Below are 25,777 nucleotides of genomic sequence, written 5' to 3' on the forward strand. Positions count from 1 at the left end.
ATTTGTTTGTTTTTCTTAACAACACTTCGATCACTCCAAAAAGTTCCACATCCCCATTTGGAGTCATTCCTTAGTTCCTACCCTTAGCCCTAGGCAACCACTAATCTAGTATAGTTTTGTCTTTTCTGGAAATTTTATAAAAATGGAATCATGCAGTGCATAGTCTTTTGTACCTAACTTCTTTTCCTTAACTAAAATGTTTTTTGAGGTTAATCTAGGTTGTATGTATCAGTAGTTCACTGCTTTTAATTGCTGAGTAGCATTCCATTATGTGAACATCCCTGTGTAAATCTTTGTGTGGGCATATGCTTTTGTTTCTCTTGAATAGATGCTTAGAAGTGGAATTGCTGAGTCATTATACATTAAACTTTTTAAGAAACTGTCAAACTGTTTTTCAAAGTAGCTGGACCATCCTACATTCCCACCAGCAATGTATAACAGTTCCAATTTCTCCACATTCTGGCCAACACTTAGTTACTATCAATGTATTAGATTATAGCCATTCTAGTGAGTATTTAGTAGTATCTCATTGTGGTTTTAGTTTTCATTTTTATAACAACTAATGATATTGATCATATTTTTGTGTATTTATTGGTCATTTGTATATCTTTAGTGAAATTCTTTTTTTTTTTTTTTTTTTTTGCTTTTTAGGGCCACACCCATAGCATGTGGACTTTCCCAGGCTAGGGGTCGAATCAGAGCTACAACTGCTAGCTACAGCCAAGCTATGCCAGATCTGAGCTGTGTCTGCGACCTACACCGCAGCTCATGGCACCATCGGATCCTTAACCCACTGAGCAAGTCCAGGGATCGAACCTGAAACCTCATGGGTCTTAGTCAGATTCATTTCTGCTATGCCATGACTATTCCTAGTTTATAGAAATAAAATCAATATTTGTATAGTGATCTTGCATCCTACAATCTTATGAAACTTGCTTGTTCTAGTAGATTTCTTAGGATTTTCTATGTGCAAGATCATGTCTTCCTGCAAATACAGTTTTACTTCTTCTTAAGCAAATCCACATGCCTTTCTTTTTCTTGCTTTATTTTACTGGTCAGAGTTTCTAGTACAGCATGAATAGAAATGAGGAGAGTAGACGTTCTTGCTTTGTTTCCAATCTTAGAAGGAAAGCATTGACTGAAGACTGTTAAGTGTGATATTAGGTATTCTTATGATCTTAGGACATGTTGCTATCAAATTTTGAGCATTTCTTTACTTTTTTTTTTTTTTTGTCTTTTGCTAGGGCCGCTCCCATGGCATATGGAGGTTCCCGGGCTATGGGTCGAATCAGAGATGTAGCTGCCAGCCTCCACCACAGCCACAGCAATGCGGGATCCAGCTCACGGCAATGCCAAATCCTTAACCCACTGAGCAAGGCCAGGGATTGAACCCGAAACCTCATGGTTCCTTGTCAGATTTGTTAACCTCTGAGCCACGACGGGAACTCCAGCATTTCCTTACTTTCTGCAGCATAAGATATCACAGGCTCACCTGGTGCTTTTCTTGCCCAGTTGTTTTTCAAGGAGCTCTGGTTCCTTGGTTCCTTTTATTGATAAATACTATTTAGAGACTAGGATCTCTAGGTACTAGGTGAGTAACAAGCAGTTTTTTAACTCTTTTATCCAGTGTTTTAACTCTTTTATCCAGTGTTTTCAGAAATCCCAATCCTCTAGTTATAAAATCTATAAGACGACCCAGGAGTTCTAGTTGTGAGTAGAAATGAATCCACCTAGTATCCATGAGGATGCGGGTTCAGACCCTGGCCTTGCTCAGTGGGTTGGGGATCCATTGTTGCCATGAGCTGTGGTATGTAGGTTGCAGACGTGGCTTGGATCCTGTGTTGTTGTGACTGTGACTGTGGCCAGCAGCTGTAGCGCCAATCTGAGCCCTAACCTGAGAACTTCCACATGCTGTGGGTGCGGCCCTAAAAAGCAAAAGAAGAAGAAGACCCAGAAGCAAAATTCTTCTCTTGCTATGTCCTGAAGCATTTTTTAGTTGTTTTTTTCACATCTAGTCACCCCTATAGCTGAAAAATATAGTTACTGGTAATATATTTCACAGAAGCCCCCAAATGGCAAGACAGTTAGGTCTTCTTTTATAAAAAAAAAAAAAAAAAAAGCATTCCTTGCACTATCTGAAATTTACTGTTGTCTGCTTCATTGTTTTCTGCCCCTTCATTGCAGCGCATGAAAAGGGCCGAAGGGAGACTGTTAGATCATTTGGTGCCAGTAATAATGAGCATGATAATTACCACCCCTTGAATGTTCAGTGTGGGCCATGTATTGTGCTTCCTGTTTTTTTTCTTCCTTTTTTCTTTTCGCTTTTCAGGCCTGCATTTGCAGCAGATGGAATTTCTCAGGCCATGGGTTGAATCAGAGCTGCAACTGCCAGCCTAAGCCAGAGCCACAGCCATTCCAGGTCTGAGCCTTGTCTGCGACCCACACCACAGCTCATGACAATGCCGGATCCTTAACTCACTGAGGCCAGGGATCGAACCTGCCTGTTCGGGTTTGTAACCTACTGAGCCATGACGAACTCCCTGAATTTTCTAATTTGACCTCACTGCTGCCTGGTGGGGATTATGGTACTTCCTATTTCATCTCTTTCCAAACTTTGCAGTGATGTGGCTTCAGCTTTGAACTGATTCAGTGTTCATCAGAGCTCTCCTTGGCATGAGTTACTGGTAACTGCTGATGCAGCACGTCTAAGAGCAGTAGTAGTGCCCTGAATACTCTTGGAAAACGTCTCACAAGTAATATGTAGTTGTCCGTTTGTTTGTTGTTTGTTTTTAAAGACCAAACAGTACAGATGCCTATTGAATGTAGGGTTTTTGTGAGGTTAAATGAGGCATTACAAGTATTTGTTAGGCATCCAAACTAGCGTTCATCAGTGCAAATGTATTTCCACTTTATTTACGGTACTTCTTCAGTTTATTTCTTAAACAGGATATCGAGAACTTACTGTGGGCCTGACCCTGTTTGGGGGACATTGGCGGGGGGACAACATGCTCCTTGCTCCTAGTCAGATGAGTAGTCCATTTTGAAAGCTCGGTGTCATAGAGACAGTGATGGTGGCGTGCACATCCTTTTTGGACTGGGGAGCCCAGAAAGGCTGCCTGGAGGAGATGGTTGAGCTGTTAATTTTTCAGTCTGATGGAAGAGAAGGAAAGAGCTCTAGGGAGTGACACTTACAAAGACCTGAAGGTCTGCAATGGCAGAATGCACATGAGGAGCCATACGTTGGGTGCTCTTTAGGGAGCAGCAGCCTGAGGTCCCACAGCCTTACCCCTTTTTGCCATCACTGTGATGTGTCTGTTGTGCTGCCTTGGGGGGGGGGAAGGTGTGGATTCCTGAAAAACAACTATGTGAGTTCAGGCATGAATCTGCTGAGTGTACATGACTTAGTCTCATGTGCTTGGTTTCATAAAGACACTGGCAGGATTGGACGCTTGCCTTTGCGTGTGCTTCTCTGCCATAAGTGCACATAGTGTAATTGGCGCCTGCATAGTCTTTCCATAGTTTGGACTTGGTGGAGGTCTGTTTTTTGTTACCTTAATTTGAGGTTACTGGCATCAAATCTGGTTTTACCCCTCATGCTGTTTTTATCCCACTATCATTTTGAAGATTGGCAGCGACTTTTTGTACTTTCCTTGAGAGAGAATCTACTAAGTCAGTCTTTGTAAGAAAAGAGGTTGGAGGTTCCCGTCGTGGCTCAGCGGTTAACAAACCTGACTAGTATCTATGAGGACACGAGTTTGATCCCTGGCCACGCTCGGTGGGTTAAGGTTCCTGAGTTGCTGTGGCTGTAGTGTAGGCCAGCAGCTGAGGCTTTGATTCGACCCCTAGCCTGGGAACTTCCATATGCCGCACCATGGCCCTAAAAAAGAAAGGAAGGAAGAAAGAAAGAAAGAAAAGAGGGCGATGTCACGTGGCCTCTGCAGGCTTTTTGTTGGTAGACGACCCCAACAGTTCCTGTAGCTGTAGACAGGAATAAGAACCTTGCTTGGCCATTGTTCTCCTATCAAAATACAAAGTCCCCTCTCTGTTGGTGTTTTTGTCTTAAATGTAACTTGAACCAAAAAAAAAAAAAAAAAAATTCTCTGCCAGTTCCTTCCCTCTAGCTACTGTGAAAACACTTGATGAAGATGCCAAGATTCCAATCTGAATTATCCCAGATGAATGACTTCTTATAGAAGCAGCTTGCTTTTACCCCCTGGATGCTGTCATGAAAGCAGGCCTACCTTTCCTTGCAGAATATTTTGTGAATTTGATTTAGAAAGTAAGTGGTCATGCTGAAAGGACAATCTGGGACCCTTGACCTCAGGCTGGTTCCAAGGTTTTGCTTTAAAGGAAAGATTGAATGAGGAAATGGGAGAGACAGGCTCTCCGTCCCTGAGATCAGCCCAAACTGAAGCCTGAGATGTGAGGTAAAGCAAGTTTCTCTCCTCTTGTCCTTCTGGCCCCTCCCAGAAGGACAAGTGTTCTCCTCCCTAAACTCTCCTGTCCCATTGTGGCTGCTGGAAAGAAAGTCACTTTAAGTAAAAATACTGTTGGTGTCTAATTCCATCTCGTTTCTTCTCTTTCCCACTAACATGTTGGATGGAATTTAAGCCTATAAAGTTGGCAAGACTCTTGAAGAGTCGAAGTCACTGTTTCAGCTCCAGAGTGAACTCCAGAGGCCAACAGGAGAAACCTCTGCTCTTATCTGGACTTGTCATACTTAACTGTGACAAGCAGACCACAGCAGTGGTGGCGGAGAGTTGGGCAGGGAGCAGTAGATGTAAAACATGCTTCTCCTACAGCCTTTGACCCTGCAGAACTGGTTGATGAGAAGGACGGTATTGGCTGGTTTCTCTGCCACACTCAGCCTTGCCTTACTCCCAGACACACCGCTGACAGGTGAGGAAAGGAAGCCACTCATAGAAAGTCATAGGTGATGAGACAGAGTGAGTTTTGCTTCGGAGAGAGAGGAAAGAGCTCTCTGAGTGGGAGAGTGGGCAATGTGAGCAGATTCATAGTGGTGGCACCTTAGCGTCCCAGTCCTTGCTGGAGTCACCTTTGATTGCATGAGGGCAGCAGGAAGACCACCAAAACCACTCTCAGAATCTAGTGTTCTTCTCTCAGGGCCCCCAGGTGATGACCGAGACTGGTTGCCCAAGAAGTGCTGACGTGGGACTCTTGCTTGCCTGGGGACTGCTGGAGCACTGTGTCTTTCCTCTTGGAACTGTAATGTCCCCAATTGTTTCTCTCCCCTTCAGGCTGACGAACTTCAAGGATGCAGCTGCTACTGCTGGAGCCGCTTGGCACCTTTTCTGAGCCAGGCCATGAGGCCGTGTGCCTGTGATATGGGCCCCTCATGGCCTCAGCAAGAACAGAGCACTACAGTATTGGCCTCTGCCGGGGAAACAGCTTTAAGCAGAGCGGTTCCTCGGGCACAGTGCCTACCCCGCCACCGGAGAAACCCTCTGAGGGCAAAGTCTGGGCTCAGGTTCATCAGCAGGTGAAGCCAATCTGGAAGCTGGAGAAGAAGCACGTGGGGACACTTTCATCAGGGTTGGGCCCAGGCCTCCTGGGTGTCCCACCGCAGCCAGCGTATTTCTTTTGCCCCAGCACTTTATGTAGCTCTGGGACCACGGCTGTCATTGCAGGCCACGGCAACTCCTGTTACCTGCGCTCCCTCCCGGACCTGTTCAGCAGCACCCTGCTGTACCGCCGCTCCAACTACAGGCACAAGCCATACCAGCAGCTGGAGTCTTTCTGCTTGCGTTCAGGCCCCCCAGAAAAAAGACCTTTTTCTCTCCCTCAAAAGAGCCTCCCTGTCAGACTCACTGCCAGTAAGGCCTCTTCTTCCAAGGTCTCCCGCATGGCATCATCCTCCACAGATCCATACCTCTCACTGGGAGCGGCCGGGGAAAATCCTTCAGGGAAGAGCCCGGCCTCTGCCATCTCAGGGAAGATCCCCTCTCCACTTTCTGCTGCTTCCTCTTCCTACAAGCCCACGCTAAATAACAACTCCTTCATGCGGCCAAATAGCACTAAAGTGCCTTTATCGCAGACCACAGAGAGCCCAAAGCCAGTATCCTCGCCCAAGATCCAGCTTGTCTCCTGGCATCGTTCTGGGGGCACTGGAGACTGTGTGCTCCAACCTGTTGAGCACAAGGTGCCCAAGAGCAGTGGCCCTGTCCTAGATGATGGCCCTTCCCATAGCACCCTGTCTGCCCCTAGCTCCTTACACACTTCCACCACCAGTGTTGCCTCTCCCCACCACAGCCAGAGTACCTTAGCCATAAGGGCAGAGCCACGTCCCGGTGGCCTGGAAGGTGACTCTGTTTCCCAGACTCTGACTAAGGAGGTTCGGTTCACTGAGGCTGTGAGGAAGTTGACTGCAAGAGGCTTTGAGAAGAAGCCACGGCAAAGTTCCCATTTTGAACAGTCTTATTTCCTGAACCCCAGTTTGCAGTGGGATCTCCTCAACAGGAACAGGCGGTGGGAACCTCCTGCGGCAGGCCAGCAGTTCCCTCAGGAGGATGCTGGAGCAGTCAGTAGGGTCCTCCCTGGAGCCTCAGACACCTTGGAGTTGGACAGTACGGTTTTCTGTACCAAACGCATCAGCATTCACCTCCTTGCCTCACAGGCCAATGGGCTCAGCCACAGCTCTGCTTGTGGATCTGCGATTGACTCCCCACCTCTTGGAGAGGATGAAACTCCGGTTTTGCCTTCACCCCCTCAGCCCCTTGGTGTAGCTGAGGTGGCCACCCGCCTCTCATCTATCCATTTGGGAAAACTTGGGAGGGAGGGGCCTAAGGAAGCCAGGGAGCTGACCTTACCTGCTAGGGATATTGGGTAAGTCGGAGAATGTATACACATTTGGTGATACTGACCCTATATATCTGAAGGTTGATTTTATTTATGTATTATTTTTAATTTAATTTTTTTTTTCTTGGCCGTGGCATGCAATGGCTTGATGTGGGGGGGGAGGTCTCAGTTCTCAGACTAGGGATTAAACCTGGGCCGCAGTGATGAAAGTGTTGAGTCTTAATCACTAGACCACCAGGGGACCCCAGGTTTTATTTTTTAAATGCCCTAGAATTTTGGTTTTCACTTTAGGGCAGAGGTTGGCAAACTACGCCTTGCAGGCCAACTCCCACCCTCTGCCTGCTTTTGTAAATAAGGTTTTATTGAAGTGCAGTCTTACTCATTTACTACTGTCTATAGCTGCTTTCTTCTTATAATGGTAGGGTTGAGTAGTTGCAACAGACTGAATGGCCCTTAAAACTGAAAATATTTACTATCTGGTCCTTTAGAGGAAGAGTTTCCTAAGCCCTGTTTTAGGTTGTAAGCAGGGGAAAATAAGCATTCCAAACATCATGTGTTGGAGACTGTGATTTCTCTCCTTAATTCCAAACCAAATCAGGTTCTCAGTCTTGCTTATCAGACAGTCTCTTCAGAGTTAGGGCACACACATACTTGGCCTCTTTCTCTTGTGCCTTGTTACTTCTCTGGAACCTTGGTATACCAGGTCCCAGAGAGAGGTCCCAGAAAGAGGTCTATTCCCACATTTATCGATGATGTTTTTTAATGCAAAATTTTGTATTTATATGCTGTGAGGGACTTCAAAGAAGATGGAAGGCATAGTGTCTGTCTGCAGAACAGGGGATGTAGGGTTGAGGAACTGGCTAGACCTGTGCTCCGAGGGCAAGAGACATGAGTTGTAAGGCCCAGGCCAGAGACAGCAGCTTGGTGACTGGGCAGGAGACAAACATTAGGAGATGATGCAGGAATGAGACTCTGACTGTGACCTCTCTTACGGAGTTGGCTGGGCTGGGGGTATGATTCTTTCTCATAGCTCAGCTACTGACCTCCAGCTAGACCAGGCTGAGGCTGAAGATCTGGAAGAAGAGCTCATAGATGGTTTGGAAGACTGCTGCAGCCATGAAGAGAATGAAGAGGAGGAGGGTGAGTAGGGGACCTTCTCACCTCCAACTGGGAATCGGTCACCACCGCTACAGAAGGGGGCTAACAGTTGTGTTCCAGATCCTTGACTCACTTTGTCACCCACATTCATCATTTGCCTTGGGGGCTAAGGGTGGCAGTGGCTTTGGGGGGGAACCTTGTTCTCTAATCGCCATCCCACCAAATCTTGCTTTCCTTCTGCTGCTCTCGAGCTCAGGGAAGGCTGTGCAAGGCACCTGTGGGTGCTTGCGGCTCTACCAAAAGGCTAAGCCAAGGTGTCTGAGGAAGAGCTGCCTGGGCTTGGTGGTACTGTGTGGCAGCCTCTCCCAGCTGGGACTTCTCTGCTTTTCCCCCCAGGAGACTCAGAGTGCTCCTCTTGCAGTGCCGTCTCCCCCAGCGAGTCGGTGGCAGTGATTTCTCGGTGAGTACTGGCTGTGTAGGTTGTTGGTGGATGCCCATTTTCTGTCTCTTTAAGATTACAAAAAAGATTAATTAATGGCCCTGTTAACCCTAACTCATCTTTCCTAAGTTTTTACATTTAGGACTCTAGTTTTCAAACAGAGAGCAATGGAAGTGATCAGAAGTGTATTCATTTTATCAGTTGGGCTTAAAAAACAGTACCTGTTTCTTAGTCTACAGTTTGGTCTTTAGGCTCCAAGAAATTCTTCAAATAAAAACCAAATAATCTCAAGAAATGTTTAGAAAATTAACTGTTTGGGGAGTTCCCCTTGTGGCGCAGTGGAAACAAATCTGACTAGGAACCACAAGGTTTTGGGTTTGATCCCTGGCCTTGCTCAGTGGGTTAAGAATCTGGCATTGCCTTGAGCTGTGGTGTAGGTCGCAGACGCAGCTCAGATCTGGCATTGCTGTGGCTCTGGTGTAGGCCGGCAGCAGTAGCCCCAATTAGACCCCTAGCCTGGGAACCTCCATATGCTGCGGCTATGGTCCTAAAAAGACAAAAAAAAAAGAACATTAATAACTGATTAATGAAGAGACATAATGTTTGAGGTAAATTCTTAGGCTGCCCACGTGAGGGTAACTGCCACCTTACATTATAAATGTGTCCCACCATTGGAAACAGTTCTAAGATATACCACTAATTGGAGCTTTTTGCAGTGCTCTTTTGCTCCCTTCATAGGTTCGTTTTATAGGACTGAAATTGATCTTAGTGATAAGAAATTAAATTTAAAATTCTCTAGCTTACTCCATGTTATTTTATTTTATATATTTTATTTTTTGTCTTTTTGCTGTTTCTTGGGCCGCTCCCGTGGCATATGGAGGTTCCCAGGCTAGGGGTCTAATCAGAGCTGTAGCCACCGCCTACGCCAGGGCCACAGCAACTTGGGGATCCGAGCCGCGTCTCACCACAGCTCACGGCAACACCGGATCCTTAACCCACTGAGCAAGGCCAGGGATCAAACCCGCAACCTCATGGTTCCTAGTCGGATTTGTTAACCACTGAGCCACAACAGGAACTCCACTCTGTGTTATTTTATTGACTGCCCTTGGTGGAATCTAGGTGATAGCCATCTCTAAATAGGGAACCAAAAAGTCAATCTCTTCATGTAGGCCCTTCTTTGGTAAAACAGTTGGTTGCAGAATGCAGCATAGCTGAGATGGGGAGTCTGGGGAGAGGAAGGAATGCAGGGCCTTGAGGAAATTACTGTAAATGGGGACATGACATTTGTGCTAAAGGTTTTTACAAGATTTTTAGAACTTGCTTAAGCATTATCTAGACCAATTTAACATTCTTCAATATAATCTTTCTTGTTCGCCTCACCACTTCCAACCTTGTCTCGATATGAGGCTCCATCTTCATTAGTTATTACTAAATATTAAAAAGAACTCTCACAAAGTACTAAACATTAAAGTTCTTTTCTCTTTAAAAATAACTTCTCCTGGAGTTCCTGCTGTGGTGCAGTGGATTAAGAATCTGACTGTTGTGGCTGGGGTTGCTGTGGAGGTATGGGTTAGATTCCTGGCCAGGCACAGGGGATTGAAGAATCCGGTGTTGCTGTAGTTGTAGCGTAGGTCACAGCTGTGGCTTGGATTCAATCCCTGACCCAGAAACATCCATGTGCTGTGGGTTATAGCCATAGAAATAGCTAGCTAGATAATAGATAGAAAGAAAGAAAAGTAACGTCTGAAAATGTGAAAGAAAAAAGACGCAAAATTTCTGTTCCAATTTTAATTACAATCTGGCCATATGTGTCATGTGTCAAGGCTTGCCTATCATGTGGAGCACCCCAACTCTGGTTGCTTTTCTTTGTGTCAGCTGTGCCTTGGATGAAGCTAAGAGGAAAAGTTAGCTTCATCTGAGAGTAGTATGGACGAGGCAGGCTGCATCTATGAATGTAATGGTGGCGGAAGCTGTACTGATTTTAGAGTCCCAAACCAGCAAGGAGGAGAGAATTGTCTGGAAAGTCAAGAGACAGAATTGGGACTTTCTGTGAAGACAGATAAATATCCTGTCACAGGTACCCTGAATCTGGTGCCTAGAGTCTGTTACTTTAAGCCTAACCCATTGTTCTTTCAGAACTTCTGGTTGTCTGTATTGGATGTAGACAAGGACAGTCACTCTTAATAAGAGAAATGTATTTAACATTTAATTGACTTGGAGGGAGTCCCTTTTCCACACTTAAGGGTGATTGGGGTTTGTCTTAGGCGTACTTCAAGACAGCCTTTTATTTAGCCTTTCTGATTTATAAGATAAAATTCACAAAGGGTGTTTGTTAGTTTTTTACTCACTAATTAGTTTAACTTCTACAAAAGGTACAACCTATAGACGCTTAAAACATGAGTTTTCAAGCAAAACATGAGCTTCATCAGGGTGATGATTTCTAAACCACTTTGCATTTCAACTAAAATCAGAAAGACTTTTGGATCACTAAAACTTTATTTTTTCCCAATTATTTATTAGAGTAAATTTGGCAATCACAGAAAAATCATTGAAAACACTACCTCTGTTTCTCCGTCCAGTAGTGGTTTATTACATTTCCTGTTCCATATTCTTTTTCTAAGATTTGTGTAAATTTAGAGATGGCAGTCATCAAGTCCAGCCCCTTTTCTTCAGATATGAAAACTGAGGACCAGAGAAGTTAAGTAACTATTTGCAAGGTCAAGGTTTCCAGCACTGCTAGACCAGAAGCCAGACCTCTTGAGGTTAAGTTTAGTACTCTTGAGAGGCAGTTAACAAAGATTTTCTTTTTATTTTTAATTAAACTTTTGATATTGATACAATTGTAGATTTACATGTAGTTGTAAGAAATAATACAGAGATCCCCTGAATTCTTTACTCAGTTTCACCCTGTGATAACATCTTGCAAAACTATGGTACAATATAGTATAACCAAGACATCAGTGAAGATACAAACATTTATGTCTCTATAAGAATTCCTCCTGTTGCCCTCATAGCCACACCTAATTCCTTCCTACTCCCATCCCCCTCTTAACCCCTGGCAACCAGTAGTTTTGTTCCAATGATGTTTTACAAATGGAGTGATAGCAATTTGTAACCTTGGGGGATTGGCCTTTTTTTTTTTTTTTTTTTTTCCCCACTGTACAGCAAGGGGGTCAGGTTATCCTTACATGTATACATTACAATTACATTTTCCCCCCACCCTTTCTTCTGCTGCAACATGAGTATCTAGACAAAGGTCTCAATGCTATTCAGCAGGGTCTCCTTGTAAATCTATTCTAAGTTGTGTCTGATAAGCCCAAGCTCCCGATCCCTCCCACTCCCTCCCCCTCCCATCAGGCAGCCACAAGTCTCTTCTCCAAGTCCATGATTTTCTTTTCTGAGGAGATGTTCATTTGTGCTGGATATTAGATTCCAGTTATAAGTGATATCATATGGTATTTGTCTTTGTCTTTCTGGCTCATTTCACTCAGGATGAGATTCTCTAGTTCCATCCATGTTGCTGCAAATGGCATGATGTCATTCTTTTTTATGGCTGAGTAGTATTCCATTGTGTATATATACCACCTCTTCCGAATCCAATCCTCTGTCGATGGACATTTGGGTTGTTTCCATGTCCTGGCTATTGTGAATAGTGCTGCAGTGAACATGCGGGTGCACGTGTCTCTTTTAAGGAGAGTTTTGTCCGGATATATGGGATTGGCTTTTTTTACTCACCTTATTCTCTACACATTCATCCAGGTTGTTGCACGTATCCATAGTTTAATCCTTTATATTGCTGAGTAGTGGTCCATAGCATAGTAGACCATCATTTGTTTAACCAGTCATCTGCTGAAAGATAATTTGTTTGTTTCCAGTTTATGAATAAAGCTGCTCTAGACCCATTGTGTACAGATATTTGTGTGAACCTGAGTCTTCATCTCCCTGAGATAAATGCCCAGGAGTACAACTGCTGGGTTGTATGGTAATTGCATGTTTAGCTTTTTAAGAAACTACCAAAACCATTTTCCAGAGTGGCTGTGCCATTTTACATTCCTGTCTTGTCTTTGTTTTGAAATCTTAACTCATTCTCTTAAATTCTTACACTCAATAAATGAAAAGCCTTTTAAAGTAAAATATTTTGGAAATGAGGAATAGATTTGAATTAATTGGATTTCTGTAATTAGGAATTAATATTTAACTTGACCCAATAAAATTCATTAAAAATCTCTAAGGTTTACTGGACAGCTGCATGCAAAGCAATGAAACTAGAACACACACTCACACCATGCACAAAAATACACTCCAAATGGCTGAAAGACTTAAATATACGACAGGACACCATCAAACTCCTAGAAGAAAACATAGGCAAAACACTCTCTGACATCAACATCATGAATATTTTCTCAGGTCAGTCTCCCAAAGCAATAGAAATGAGAGCAAAAATAAACCCATGGGACCTCATCAAACTGAAAAGCTTTTGCACAGCAAAGGAAACCCAAAAGAAAACAAAAAGACAACTTACAGAATGGGAGAAAATAGTTTCAAATGATGCAACCGACAAGGGCTTAATCTCTAGAATATATAAACAACTTGGGGAGTTCCCGTCGTGGCGCAGTGGTTGGCGAATCCGACTGGGAACCATGAGGTTTCGGGTTCGGTCCCTGCCCTTGCTCAGTGTGTTGACGATCCGGTGTTGCCGTGAGCTGTGGTGTAGGTTGCAGATGTGGCTCGGATCCCGCATTGCTATGGCTCTGGCGTAGGCCGGTGGCTACAGCTCCGATTCAATCCCTAGCATGGGAACCTCCATATGCCGCGGGAGCGGCCCGAGAAATAGCAACAACAACAACAAAAGACAAAAAAAAAAAAAAAGAATATATAAACAACTTATACAACCCAACAGCAAAAAAGCCAATCAATCCATGGAAAAATGGGCAAAAGACCTGAATAGACATTTCTCCAAAGAAGATATACAGATGGCCAACAAACACATGAAAAAATGCTCAACATCGCTGATTATAAGAGAAATGCAAATCAAAACTACCAGGAGATACCACCTCACACCAGTCAGAATGGCCATCATTAATAAATCCACAAATAACAAGTGCTGGAGGGGCTGTGGAGAAAAGGGAACCCTCCTACACTGTTGGTGGGAATGTCAACTGGTACAGCCACTATGGAGAACACTTTGGAGATACCTTAGAAATCTATACATAGAACTTCCATATGACCCCGCAATCCCACTCTTGGGCATCTATCCGGACAAAACTCTCCTTAAAAGAGACACGTGCACCCGCATGTTCACTGCAGCACTATTCACAATAGCCAGGACATGGAAACAACCCAAATGTCCATCGACAGAGGATTGGATTCGGAAGAGGTGGTATATATACACAATGGAATACTACTCAGCCATAAAAAAGAATGACATCATGCCATTTGCAGCAACATGGATGGAACTAGAGAATCTCATCCTGAGTGAAATGAGCCAGAAAGACAAAGACAAATACCATATGATATCACTTATAACTGGAATCTAATATCCAGCACAAATGAACATCTCCTCAGAAAAGAAAATCATGGACTTGGAGAAGAGACTTGTGGCTGCCTGATGGGAGGGGGAGGGAGTGGGAGGGATCGGGAGCTTGGGCTTATCAGACACAACTTAGAATAGATTTACAAGGAGACCCTGCTGAATAGCATTGAGACCTTTGTCTAGATACTCATGTTGCAGCAGAAGAAAGGGTGGGGGGAAAATGTAATTGTAATGTATACATGTAAGGATAACCTGACCCCCTTGCTGTACAGTGGGGAAATTAAAAAAATTATAAAAAAAAAAAAACGATAACAAATCACTTCACTAACAAACAAACAAACAAACAAACAAAAATCTCTAAGGTTTAAAACACTGGACGTAGTTCCCATTGTGACTCAGTGGGTTAAGAACCTGACTAGTATCCACAAGGATGCGGGTTCAATCCCTGGCCTCACTCAGTGGGTTAAGGATCTGGCGTTGTTGAAAGCTGTGATGTTGGTTGAAGACGCGGCTCAGATCTGGCGTGGCTGTGGCTGTGCCTATGCCGGCAGCTGCAGCTCCAATTCAATCCCTAGCCTGGGAACTTCCATATGTCGCAGGTGTGGCTCTAAAAATTTTTTTAAATTAAAAAATGAAAGAACACTGGAGTGTTTTACATACAGTGCGTATTTCTGTTGTGCTAAAGAATAAGAGGTAGAATGCTTCTTTATAAGCTAAAAATCTTAACGATAACTAAGTAGTATTTGTGGATCACATCAGCTTAATATATTCTCTCCATTTTCAGTGCTATTTAAAGAAATGGTCTGGGTCTGTCAGCTTGTCCCCAAAAGAGAGTTGAGGTTTTCACTATTTTGAGACTCCTTGAGCTAGCCTTGACCAAGACATTGTTGGAGTAACAGTAGGGACCGCATGGCCCACTGCCCCAGATTCTCAGACCTGCATTACCACATTGATACATAAAAGTCTGACGTCAAAGAGTTCCTGTTGTGGCTCAGTGGCTTAAGAACCTGACATAGTGTCTGTGAGGATGCAGGTTCAATCCGTGGCCTCATCTAGTGAGTTAAGGATCTGGTGTTCCTATAAGCTGTGGTGTAGGTCACAGATGTGGTTTGGATTCAGTGTTGCTGTGGTTTGGAGTAGTCCAGCAGCTGCAGCTCTAATTCGACCCCTACCTAGCCTGGAAACTTCCATATGCCTCAGGTGCAGCAGTTAAAAAAAAGAGAAAGAAAAAGAACTACTGTCACAAATCATTTTCAAAATAGAGCATTAATCTGTATATCTCAATAAACTTTATAAAAGGAAGTGTCACTACTTCTTTTCTTTCTGTTGCTTTTTTTCACTTTTTCTTTTTAAAAATCTCTGTACCTCTTCTCCTCCTCCTATATCTTTTCTGCCTTTTCAGTTATCCATGTTATTCTTTTTCTCTCCTCATTTATTTCTTTTTGTCTTAGAGTAGCATATTCTTCTACTAGCATCCACTCAAACTCATTACCTGTTCTCAGAACCACTCTTTTCAGGGACCTCCCCAGCTTATGGCTTGTCGCAGGAAATTTTGGAGTTGTATTGTAGAAGGAAGTATTGGAAAACTTTGTCTTTAGGTGACATCTTATGGTGTGGCTGCATGTAGGTTAGCCCTAGCACCTTACAGATTAATATTTACAAAAATTTTTGAGTGCTTGCCTTTTTAGAATCACAGTTTAAAAGATAGCACCCCGAGAGAAATGACATGTAACCGTAACAGCACTTGGGGCTGCGGCTTTCCCTTTTCTACCACATGTCTGTTTTTCATCTTAGGAACTGCATGGAGATTATGACCAAACCCCTTTCCAATGAGAAAGTTGTCCGACCAGCCCTCATCTACAGTCTCTTTCCCAACGTGCCCCCTACCATCTATTTTGGCACTCGGGATGAGAGAGGTAAATCTGGCCAAGTGTCAGCCCAGAAGAGCCTCCAGGAGAAGGATGCCAGCAAAGTTGGGAGGGGGCAGCAGTAGGACGGAAGGGGCTTTCCAGAATGACCGTACTGGGGCTTGGTTCCCTGCCTGGCTCATCAGACAAGATGGGGGATCTCTACCTCGTCCATGCTTTAGGTGACCCTCTCAGCCCCACAGTCTCACGCTTCTTTCTTGCCCTCTGACCTTGCGTCTTTCCCCTCTCAACCTCCTCTTCTCTCTGTATTCCTCATTCCTGTGGCGCCTCCCTTCTTCCCCAAAATGTACTCCTTTGAATCTGATCTGGAACAATAAGTAGGGACTTGTCTACCCTGGGAAAGTTGAGCAACAGTGCCAAATTTTTCCTCTTCTCACCATGACTCTCCTGCTCTTCTCCACACCCTCCCCTCCCCTCGCCTCCCCACTTTCCCCCAGTGGAGAAACTTCCCTGGGAGCAGAGGAAGCTGCTCCGCTGGAAGATGAGCACGGTGACCCCCAACATTGTCAAGCAGACCATCGGACGATCCCACTTCAAGATCAGCAAGAGTAAGTTACTTGCCTTACTGCGAGTCTGTCCCCGGCCCCAACAGATAGGCTTTGGACAAGAGGAGAGCCCTAGATACCTCCTGTGCTGTGGGGACCCTGACCTGACATTTCCAACTTCATAGGAAGGTATATTTCTGAAATCCCTCTGGGCCGGAGCCTACTCAAAATTGGAAGACAGAGAGCCATTGTTTTAGCAGGCCTCGAGTAGGACAGCTCCATGGCAACTCTTGGGAAACTGGAGCTGGGAGCTATGCCCAGGCCCAGTGGTATTTCTGGGGCCCCTGAGCCTCTCTCTGTTCCAGGGACTGAGCTGCTAGCAGGACTGACTTCCTGATCTGCCTTCTGTAGGGAATGATGACTGGCTGGGCTGCTGGGGTCACCACATGAAGTCTCCTAGTTTCCGATCCATTCAGGAGCATCAGAAGGTAGGGCCTCTTTCTGAGCTGCTTTTTCCCTGGACTTTGGACTGGGCAGAAGGAGGTTGGTAGGGGAGGAGGAGGCTGACCATCGAGAAGCCAGGAAGGCTCATAGAGAAGTGGAGGAGGTACAGGAGCAGGTACAGTGTGAGCCCCCAGCAGATCATGAGCATATAGTAGTTCAACTGCAGTGTCTGGGACAGTTGCAGCCTCTAAAAGACACTTTTTTCTCTAATGTGTCTTGAGATGCAGTGTCTGTTTCCAGTTTATTATGTTTCTCCTATAACCGCTGTGCCTTGCCTCCATTCCTCCATGCTGAATATTTGTAAAGAGGACTCTGGTCTCACGTTGGAATGAATGGTCCCTTGTCCCCAGGAAAGCCAGCTGCTTTCCTGTCTTGGTCCTATAGTCAGGGGAAAAAACCTTAACAGCTTTTTCTCCATTCTTAAAGTGAATATTATGTCTGTCCTAATTACTAGTTTATGTCGTGAACTATTTACTCTTAAAGGGCACTATATTTTGTTTTGTTTTGTCATATTTTGTTTGTGGTTTAGTAGTTCTTCTGGTGAGTGCTCCGCAGTTGAATACTTAGGGACCTTTTGTGGTGATAATCAGGTGGATGGGAGCTTAGAATGTTGCTAGGGAAGGTGGACTGGTGCACTGAGTCTTGCTGTCTTCCTTGGGTCTCACCTGGGCCCTCTCTCTCCCTGCTCCCCCGCTGTGTCCCTTCTGTAGCTGAACCACTTCCCAGGTTCCTTCCAGATTGGGCGAAAGGACCGCCTGTGGCGGAATCTGTCCCGCATGCAGAGCCGCTTTGGCAAGAAGGAGTTCAGTTTCTTCCCCCAGTCCTTCATCCTGCCCCAGGACGCCAAGCTCCTGCGCAAAGCCTGGGAGAGCGGCAGCCGCCAAAAGTGGATTGTTAAACCAGTGAGTGGGTCACGGTGGGCGGCAGGCCAGGGCCTGAGAGTGGGGACACCGGAGTCTGGGGCAGGGTACCCATCTCCTCTCCTCTCCACTGACTTCTAGCCAGCATCCGCTCGAGGCATTGGCATCCAGGTCATTCACAAGTGGAGTCAGCTCCCCAAGAGAAGGCCCCTTCTGGTGCAGAGGTGAGCCTGTCTCCAGCTCAGAGTCCACTCACCACCGTCTTCCCATCTCATCTTAGCCTGGAGGTCCCCTTTCCATGCTGTTCTTTTGTCCTTTGTCCTCCCAGGCAAAGACCTCCCTCAGCCAACCGTTTAGAGGTCTTTATCCTGGGGACCGCTAGCTGGCTTTTGCCATGGCTCAGTTACCCACCAAGCCCTGTCATCTACCTTGTCCCTGAAGCCGCCTTTTCCTGTGTAGGTATCTGCACAAACCCTACCTCATCAGTGGCAGCAAGTTTGATCTGCGAATCTATGTTTACGTCACCTCCTACGATCCTCTACGGATTTACCTCTTTTCAGATGGACTCGTCCGCTTTGCCAGTTGCAAGTACGTGGTAGGGGTGAGGCCTCACTCTGACAGCTTAGGGGACTTGCTTTTCCAAGGGAGAGGAGTGGGAGGACACCAAACAGGAAGATCACCAATGTTTTGGTAGTTTTCCTTAGCAAAGGAGAAGGTGGGTGCCTTTGGGAAAACCTTGTCTTCCTTTTCTCCTGTGTGTCTCCTTTACTTTCACATTTAACACTCACTTCTACTACTTCTGGTCACCGAATGTGTGGGTTTTCTTCCCCCACACGAAGCAGTTCTACTCAACACCAGGTGAGTGTCTTACAATTTAACTCAATTCCGGTATGTTCTACCTGGAAGTAGCATCAGATCCACTGCCTGCGCCTCTGACCAATTGGCTATAAATCATAGGTTCCCACAATCCCTTCCTTGGGGCCTGGGGCCGGGGTTAGGGTTTAACAGTTTGATTAATTTGCTAGAGCAGCTCACAGACCTCAGGAAAACAGTTTACTTGTGTTTACTGATTTATGGAAAAAGGATTTGATAAAGGATGCAGAAGAGCCAGATGCAAGAGATGCACAGGGCAAGGTTTGTGGGAAGAGGCGCAGAGTGCCCATGACCTCTGTGGACGGGCCACTGTCCCAGCACCTCCACAGGTTTACCCCCTGGAAGCTCTCTGAATGTACTTTGGGGATGTTTATGGAGGCTTCTTCACTTAGGCATCAGCTCCATTTTCATCCCTGCTCCCTTCTTAAGAGAATTGGGATGGAGGGGAGCTGGAAATTCCAAGTGGCTAATCATGACTGGGTCTTTCCTGTGGCTGGCCCTCATCCAGGAGCCATCCAGGGGCTCACAGTGTTACCTCCTTAGAACAAAAGATGCTTCTATACCCTAAATTATAGGTTTGGGGAGGTCTATGTCAGGGACTGGAGTCAAAGACCAAATCTGAGAACAAAGGTACTCCTTGTATTCTTATCACTCAGGAATTTACAGAGGTTTTAGGATCTCTGTGTTGGGGACATACACACACACACACACACACACACACACACACACACACATTTTCTTAGTATAAATCACACTATTATGGTGAAATGGGAAATAGAGAGGTTCTGTACTTCACTAAATAGGAAGGGTCTTCCTGCAGGACTGAGATGTAATAAATTAGGAGAGGAGTTTAGCTGTGGAGTTCTAGAAACCGTACCAGCAGACGTACTTCTCAGACCCTTGTGCATCTGAAAAGGTCTGTCCACTTGTCCTTTACCTCCTCAGGTTTGGGAAAGTGTTTGGACTGTTATCCACCTGCTCTCCCCATCTTACCTTCGCCTTTATTCCTACTTCAGGTATTCCCCTTCCATGAAGAGCCTTGGCAACAAGTTCATGCACCTGACCAACTATAGTGTCAATAAAAAGAATGCTGAGTACCAGGCCAATGAAGATGAAACAGCCTGCCAGGGCCACAAATGGTACCTAGACAGTGTCCCCGTCAGGTGGAGGCCTAGAGGAGCGCAGGGTTGTGGGGTTTGGGAAGGGTTTAGGGTGGGGTGGCCGTGAGGGAAGGATTAGCATAAGACCCAAAGAGTATATAAACACTTGGCCATTTAGAATTGGTCTCTTTGCATCCAAGCTCATCTCTGTCTTAATTCAAAACATCAAAAGAAAAAAAGAAATGAAGAAAATACCTTTGGACCTCTCATTCCCTTTTCTTTCCCTTCTTCTTCACTCATTCATAGACTGTAACCCTAAATACTCCCTCCTCCTCCCCTGCCTCCCAGGGCACTGAAGGCTTTGTGGAGCTACCTGAGCCAGAAGGGAGTCAACAGTGATGCCATCTGGGAGAAGATAAAGGATGTTGTTGTCAAAACCATCATCTCGTGAGTCACACTGCCATGCTGGGTGTGGGGCCTGCCGCTGGAACCCCCCCCCACCCCCCGTGCCTTTTGCTCGTGGGTCTCCACACCACTGTGCTCCAGCTGCATTTACATTTCTGAGAAAAGAGTTTAGGAAGGAATGGACAGGCTTAATTCTGTTCATAGTTTAGGAAGGAGTGGATAGGCTTAAATTCTGTTCTTCTACTGAACTTCATCCCAAGGAGCTGGATCCAGATCACAGATATCTCTTTGAGACCTTCTTTTCCTGGGTTGCTTCTGCACTGCCATCTCTGAGCCACTCCACTGGCCGGGCAGCTCTAGGTAGGGTCTTTGGGAGGAGCTGAGCTGAATACCTTCTCTTCTTGTGACCAGATCAGAACCCTATGTGACCAGCCTGCTGAAGATGTATGTGCGGCGGCCCTACAGCTGCCACGAGCTCTTTGGTTTTGACATCATGCTGGATGAGAACCTCAAGCCCTGGGTGCTGGAAGTCAACATCTCCCCAAGGTAGGTGGTATTCTCAGGGCTCTCCCAGTAGTAGAACCCTTTCTGTAGCCTCATAATCCTGTTTCCACTCCAGTCCCTCTGGCTTTGGGAAGACCGTTCCTTCACTGGAATGTGTGTTTCCCTTCATGGTCTGTTTACCCACGCCCTTATTCTTTGCCATTATCTCAGGGTTCTCCGAGATTGGAGAGAGATTGTTAAAAATTACTCTTTTAAACTTGAGACCTACTGCATGCTTTCCCCCTAGCAAACCAAGGTCATGTGCAGGAACCACTCTGAGTGAGGTTATTCATGATCTGTGGGGCAAGAAGACCCCCGTGATGGTGCTCATGAATTTGGACATGTGGTTGGAAACAGTTTGGAGTCTGCTTTTACCATTCTTTATATCCTTTCCGTGAAGCCTCCACTCCAGCTCTCCACTGGACATCAGCATCAAAGGCCAGATGATCCGTGACCTTCTGAACCTGGCGGGCTTTGTCCTGCCCAATGCAGAGGATATCATTTCCAGCTCCAGCAGCTCCAGCAGCTGTACCACCAGGTCAGCCTCCTTGCTTGTCTGCAGCTTGGCTGGCAGCATGAGCAGCCCCATCACGATTCTGGGAGGGGTGGTGTCTGAGACACCCCTTCCTGCAGTCTGCCCAGCACCACTGCCATGTCAGTGCCCCTAAAAGCATCTTCAGTGAATTGCTTCCTTGCCCAAGAATCCCCACATGGCCTGGGGAATCAGCTTTAAATTCGTCTAGCAGACATTCGAGGCCGCAGCCTTCTTTCCCCAGACGCCCCTCCTTCCTTTCCTGCTCTCCCCAGCTCCTGTGCTTTGACAGACTGGATCTCACATAGAACCTCAAAGTTGGAAGCACTTTAAGGATCTGTTCGTTTAGTCTGCTCTCCGAAATGTTTGCTTCTTATTGTTATCCTGTCGTGTCCCCTCCACTGTTCATGGGGTTTCTCCCTCTGGAATTCCACTCAGCCAAACCTCCCTATTGCAAGCTTACCCATCCACCAAAGCCTAGCTGAAGGCAGCATATTCATGAAACCAGCTCTGTATGGGCTCTCTCCTCCACACACTCCCCAAGCAGTTGGAACCACTCTTGAGGAAAGGGTGCTGATATTTAGTGGGTATCTGCTGTGTGTGTGAAAAAAGACGCCTGTAATTTATCCCCACAGCAGCCCCATGAAGTTGGTCTTAGTATCCTCAGTTTACAGATGAAACTGAAAATCACTGGGATTGAGTAGCCCTTCCAAGGTCATTCAGCCACAGAGTTGTAGAGCTGGACTTCAAATCCCAATTTGTTGGTAACCAAACCTGCTTTCTCCATCATACCTAGTAGACTTGGATTTGGCTCTGTGCTGTGGTTCTTTGTCATTTGACACCTGCCGTCCTGTGAGCTGCTTGGAGGCCCTCTTGCGTCTCTCTCGGTAGTAATTGTAGTAACGTGGATGAGGACGCCGAGGTGCAGGGAGGTCAGGGAATTTGTCCAGGAGCACATAGCCAGTAGGGCCAAGCTGGATATTTAGTAAGTGTTCACTAACTTAGAGTAAACTGAAGTATACAGCGGTTATTCCATGGTCTCTTGTACCATTTATTTATTTTATTTTTTTTTTTTTTTGGTCTTTTTGCTATTTCTTTGGGCCGCTTCCACGGCATATGGAGGTTCCCAGGCTAGGGGTCTAATCGGAGCTGTAGCCACCGGCCTACGCCAGAGCCACAGCAACGCGGGATCCGAGCCACGTCTGCAACCTACACCACAGCTCACGGCAACGCTGGATCGTTAACCCACTGAGCAAGGGCAGGGACCGAACCCTCAACCTCATGGTTCCTAGTCGGATTCGTTAACCACTGCGCCACGATGGGAACTCCTCTTGTACCATTTAAATACAACTTAAAGAAGGGGTTTGTACGCTTTGAGTTCTTCCATGGTATTTGATCTTTAACTCTCAGACCGGTCACTCAAGTGCGGTGCATGGCCATCTCATCTAGTCAAGTAACATCTGTGCGTGCTTCTTTGTCTTCTCTTGAGAAGGGCATCTTCAGGTGGGACCCTCTCTCCACGCGTCTACAGGATGTGAACGTGCTGACCTTCCCTTTGCCCTCCCTCCCACCCCTGCCTTAGCCTGCCCAGCTCCCCCAGGGATGGATGTCGAATGGCCCCGGAATACTTCACTGCACAGAAGATGAAGAAAGCCTATTACCTGACCCAGAAAATTCCTGATCAGGTAAGAGATAGCCTTCACCCCAGTGCCAGCAGAAGGCTTCCCTAGTCAAACCTGTGGGGCCCCAAAGCAACCAGTTTTCTTCCCTCTGGGGCACAGATTCCTGTGCCCCCTGGTGTGCAGGAATTTGTCGGCATGCATGTCATTCCACAAGAGAGGGGACGACCTCTATCCTGTGTTCAACCACCACTGCTCTTAGCAAAACGCTATACAGCCCACCCTTCTTGTAGAGCTGCAGACTCTGGGTTTCTTTCCCTGAGGGGCGCTGAGCCCCTGGAAGGCCTGACTTTCTCAGGCCAGATGAGGAAGCCAGATGGAAGACTGACAGCCATGAGGCTGGGGCCAAATCTCAGTTGCTGGGTTTTTTATCCAGAAAATTACTTCACCTCTCTGGCCTCTGGCTCCCCTCTCCCTGGCTAAGCTCTGTAGCCTTGGGAACAAATGAGGTCCAGAGCTGGCCCACCAGGCTGCCTTAGGTGGTCCTTTGAGAGACCTGGAGCCTTAGGACTACAGAGCTGTACTCCCCATCCCCCAGCGTCTGGATTCTCTGTTACTGCCTTAACACTCTGTCACACCCTCTTCCTCCCTGTTCCTGGCCTTAGGACTTCTATGCATCTGTACTAGATGTCCTGACACCAGACGATGTTCGGGTTCTTGTTGAGATGGAGGATGAGTTTTCTCGCCGAGGTCAATTTGAACGAATTTTTCCTTCTCGAATCTCTTCTCGCTATCTCCGCTTTTTTGAGCAGCCAAGATATTTCAACATTCTCACCACCCAGTGGGAACAGAAGTACCATGGCAACAAGCTCAAAGGTGATGTGTCCTCCTGGCCCACAGGAGGCCATGTGTATGAGAGATTAAATCCCAGTAGACCAAGAGATGGGCCTCTGTGGCAAGGAGCTTAGGCCAGTGGATTCCACCCTCTTAAGTGCCACCCTTGTCAATCTTGTCCTAGGAGTAGATTTGCTTCGGAGTTGGTGCTACAAAGGGTTCCACACAGGAGCCATCTCTGATTCTGCTCCAGTGGTGAGTGATGACACTGGGAGGCAGGGGGACGGCTCTTCCTCAGGCCCCTCCCTCTTCCACCTTAAGAGTGCAGCTTGGACTGGGGGAAGGTCCAGACCCTCTCACTTCTTCCCAAGGTCCTGCAGGCCTCTACGTCTCATGACTCTTCCCTTTCAAGAGAATAATTGCCTCCAGGAGTCCCTGGATGGCTTGCTTTCTAGCATCAAAAGTGCTTGGTAGCCTCAACTTGTGGTCTCAATCAGGAGAGAACCGAGACTTTTCTCTATCTGGGTCCACGCCCACAGGGGTGGGAAGGGAAGCCCTTTGCTTACTCAGAGGTAGAGTCCCGAGACCGAAACACTCTCCCCTGACCTCTCCCTGGCCCTTTCGGCCTCATTGCTTCTTTGCCTTTAGTGGTCTCTTCCGACATCAATCCTGACTGTCCCAAAGGGTGATGTGATACTCAGTGGTTTCTCCAAGTCAGAGATGGGCAAGCTGGGGTGAGTCCTTCCTGGGCAAGGGAAGGGTGTTGGGTGTGAATTCAGGGAGTTCTCGTCCTTCCTCTATTCCCAGATTATGATAAGATGGGTGTTCTACAGTTGGGGGTTGGTGGGAATATCAGAATATGCAGCCACATTGTCCTCTACCTGGTGGCTCTTGGTAAACCCAGGAGAGCTGAGCTGGAGCACAGACTCATCTGCAGAAGCAGCCACCTGCAGCTGTACTGAAATGGAAGTTGTGAAGGCCTAGTCCAGACTCTGGATGGCCTGGGTCAAAGTCTCAGCGACACAGGGTCTCAGGCATTTCTTTCCCAACTTGTTCCCTGTAGGAAGCATGGCTCCTCCAAGGGAAGCATACCACTCTCTGAAGATGGGGCTGTGCCCAAGCCCAAGAAGACCCAAGCTAGCCTTCCCCCTTTCCCCAGGAAGCCCAGTTCCTCAAAGGACAGTGAAGACACCAGCAAAGAGCCTAGCCTCTCCACCCAGATGTTACCTGTGATCAAGTACTCTGGGCAGACTTCGAGACTCTCTGCTTCCCCCTCCACCCAGTCAACTGGTGACTCCCTCCTGGCTGCTGTGAGCCCATGACTGGCCTCTTTCCACTAGCCCCTGCCCAGGCGCACCAGCGTCAGCTACCTCATGGGAACCGGCCGGCCGGCAAGCCTGAGCCCCCACCCCCTCCACCTTGCCCCTCCTCAGAGTATTTTTTGAAGCAGTTGAATTGTAGGAATGGGTATCTGGTGGGCGGAAGGGTGGTGGGGGACTGGGAGAAGGTGAGGAAGGCTCACTGACTGGCACCTTCCATCTCAGCAGAGAAGCCAATGATGGCTACTCAGCCTTATAAAGCAGGGTTTGGTTTCTACCTTCAGAGACCCATGTGTGGTTTGTTTTAGGCCTTGGGGCAGTGACTGAATTATGCATAGCTGAAGAGGAGAAAACATACTGAACATGTTTGGGCCTGAAGTCCACACTCTGTATGTAATTGAGGAGCTTCCCCTGAAGGTTCTTATTTCCTCAGGTCTCCCCTCCCCCCTCCCCAACCCCCTGTCCTGAGGAGCCACTTGCAGAAACCTTCCAGCTTCCTCAGAGAGAGGCAGGCAGAGGCCATGACATGCTGAACCCATTTCCTGTCATCCTTGTCTTGGGGCCATAGCAGCTCCAGACCATTTCTCCCTTCATATACCCACCCAGCCAGTAGTCCTGGGTCTTCCTACTCTGACCTCACATCGTTACTTGTTCAACCTTCTCTCTCATGGATGTTACCGCTTCAGCTCTTGGCTTTCTGTGAGATGAGAGGTTCTGTGAACTTTGTGACCTTCCCATGGCTGAAGGGAAGGAGCCCAGAAAATCCCATTTGGCTGATGCCTGTGTCCTTGTGTCAGAGGACACAACCCAGGGGGAGGGTGGGAGGAGCTGTGATTTCCCTTCATTGTCTCTGGTTATTGGGGTGTGACTCATAGGTCACTAGGGCAGG

The 25,777-nt window shown here is 46.7% G+C and overlaps 1 protein-coding gene across 4 annotated transcripts in view; it reads left to right on the forward strand.

The window, feature by feature from the left end:
* Window positions 1–25,165, forward strand: part of TTLL4 (tubulin tyrosine ligase like 4) — a 45,958-nt gene extending 20,793 nt beyond the window's left edge. For 3 of the 4 annotated variants that reach the window (XM_047773512.1, XM_047773514.1, XM_047773511.1), the window contains 18 exons: window positions 5,259–6,843; window positions 7,847–7,956; window positions 8,311–8,374; window positions 15,681–15,802; window positions 16,252–16,362; window positions 16,711–16,787; window positions 17,514–17,705; window positions 17,805–17,887; window positions 18,123–18,251; window positions 19,553–19,675; window positions 19,985–20,083; window positions 20,453–20,587; window positions 20,985–21,122; window positions 22,699–22,801; window positions 23,401–23,611; window positions 23,754–23,824; window positions 24,218–24,303; window positions 24,633–25,165. In XM_047773512.1, the coding sequence (XP_047629468.1) occupies window positions 5,357–6,843; window positions 7,847–7,956; window positions 8,311–8,374; window positions 15,681–15,802; window positions 16,252–16,362; window positions 16,711–16,787; window positions 17,514–17,705; window positions 17,805–17,887; window positions 18,123–18,251; window positions 19,553–19,675; window positions 19,985–20,083; window positions 20,453–20,587; window positions 20,985–21,122; window positions 22,699–22,801; window positions 23,401–23,611; window positions 23,754–23,824; window positions 24,218–24,303; window positions 24,633–24,891 (3,600 nt within the window). In that variant the 5' untranslated portion in view covers window positions 5,259–5,356 and the 3' untranslated portion in view covers window positions 24,892–25,165. Of the gene's footprint in view, window positions 1–4,107; window positions 4,280–5,258; window positions 6,844–7,846; window positions 7,957–8,310; window positions 8,375–15,680; window positions 15,803–16,251; window positions 16,363–16,710; window positions 16,788–17,513; window positions 17,706–17,804; window positions 17,888–18,122; window positions 18,252–19,552; window positions 19,676–19,984; window positions 20,084–20,452; window positions 20,588–20,984; window positions 21,123–22,698; window positions 22,802–23,400; window positions 23,612–23,753; window positions 23,825–24,217; window positions 24,304–24,632 lie in introns of all 4 variants that reach the window. The other variant, XM_047773513.1, reaches the window with a different exon arrangement.
* The last annotated feature ends 612 nt before the right edge of the window (window positions 25,166–25,777 follow it).

Source organism: Phacochoerus africanus, chromosome 3, assembly GCF_016906955.1.
Source record: "Phacochoerus africanus isolate WHEZ1 chromosome 3, ROS_Pafr_v1, whole genome shotgun sequence".
Classification (NCBI taxonomy): Eukaryota; Metazoa; Chordata; class Mammalia; order Artiodactyla; family Suidae; genus Phacochoerus; species Phacochoerus africanus.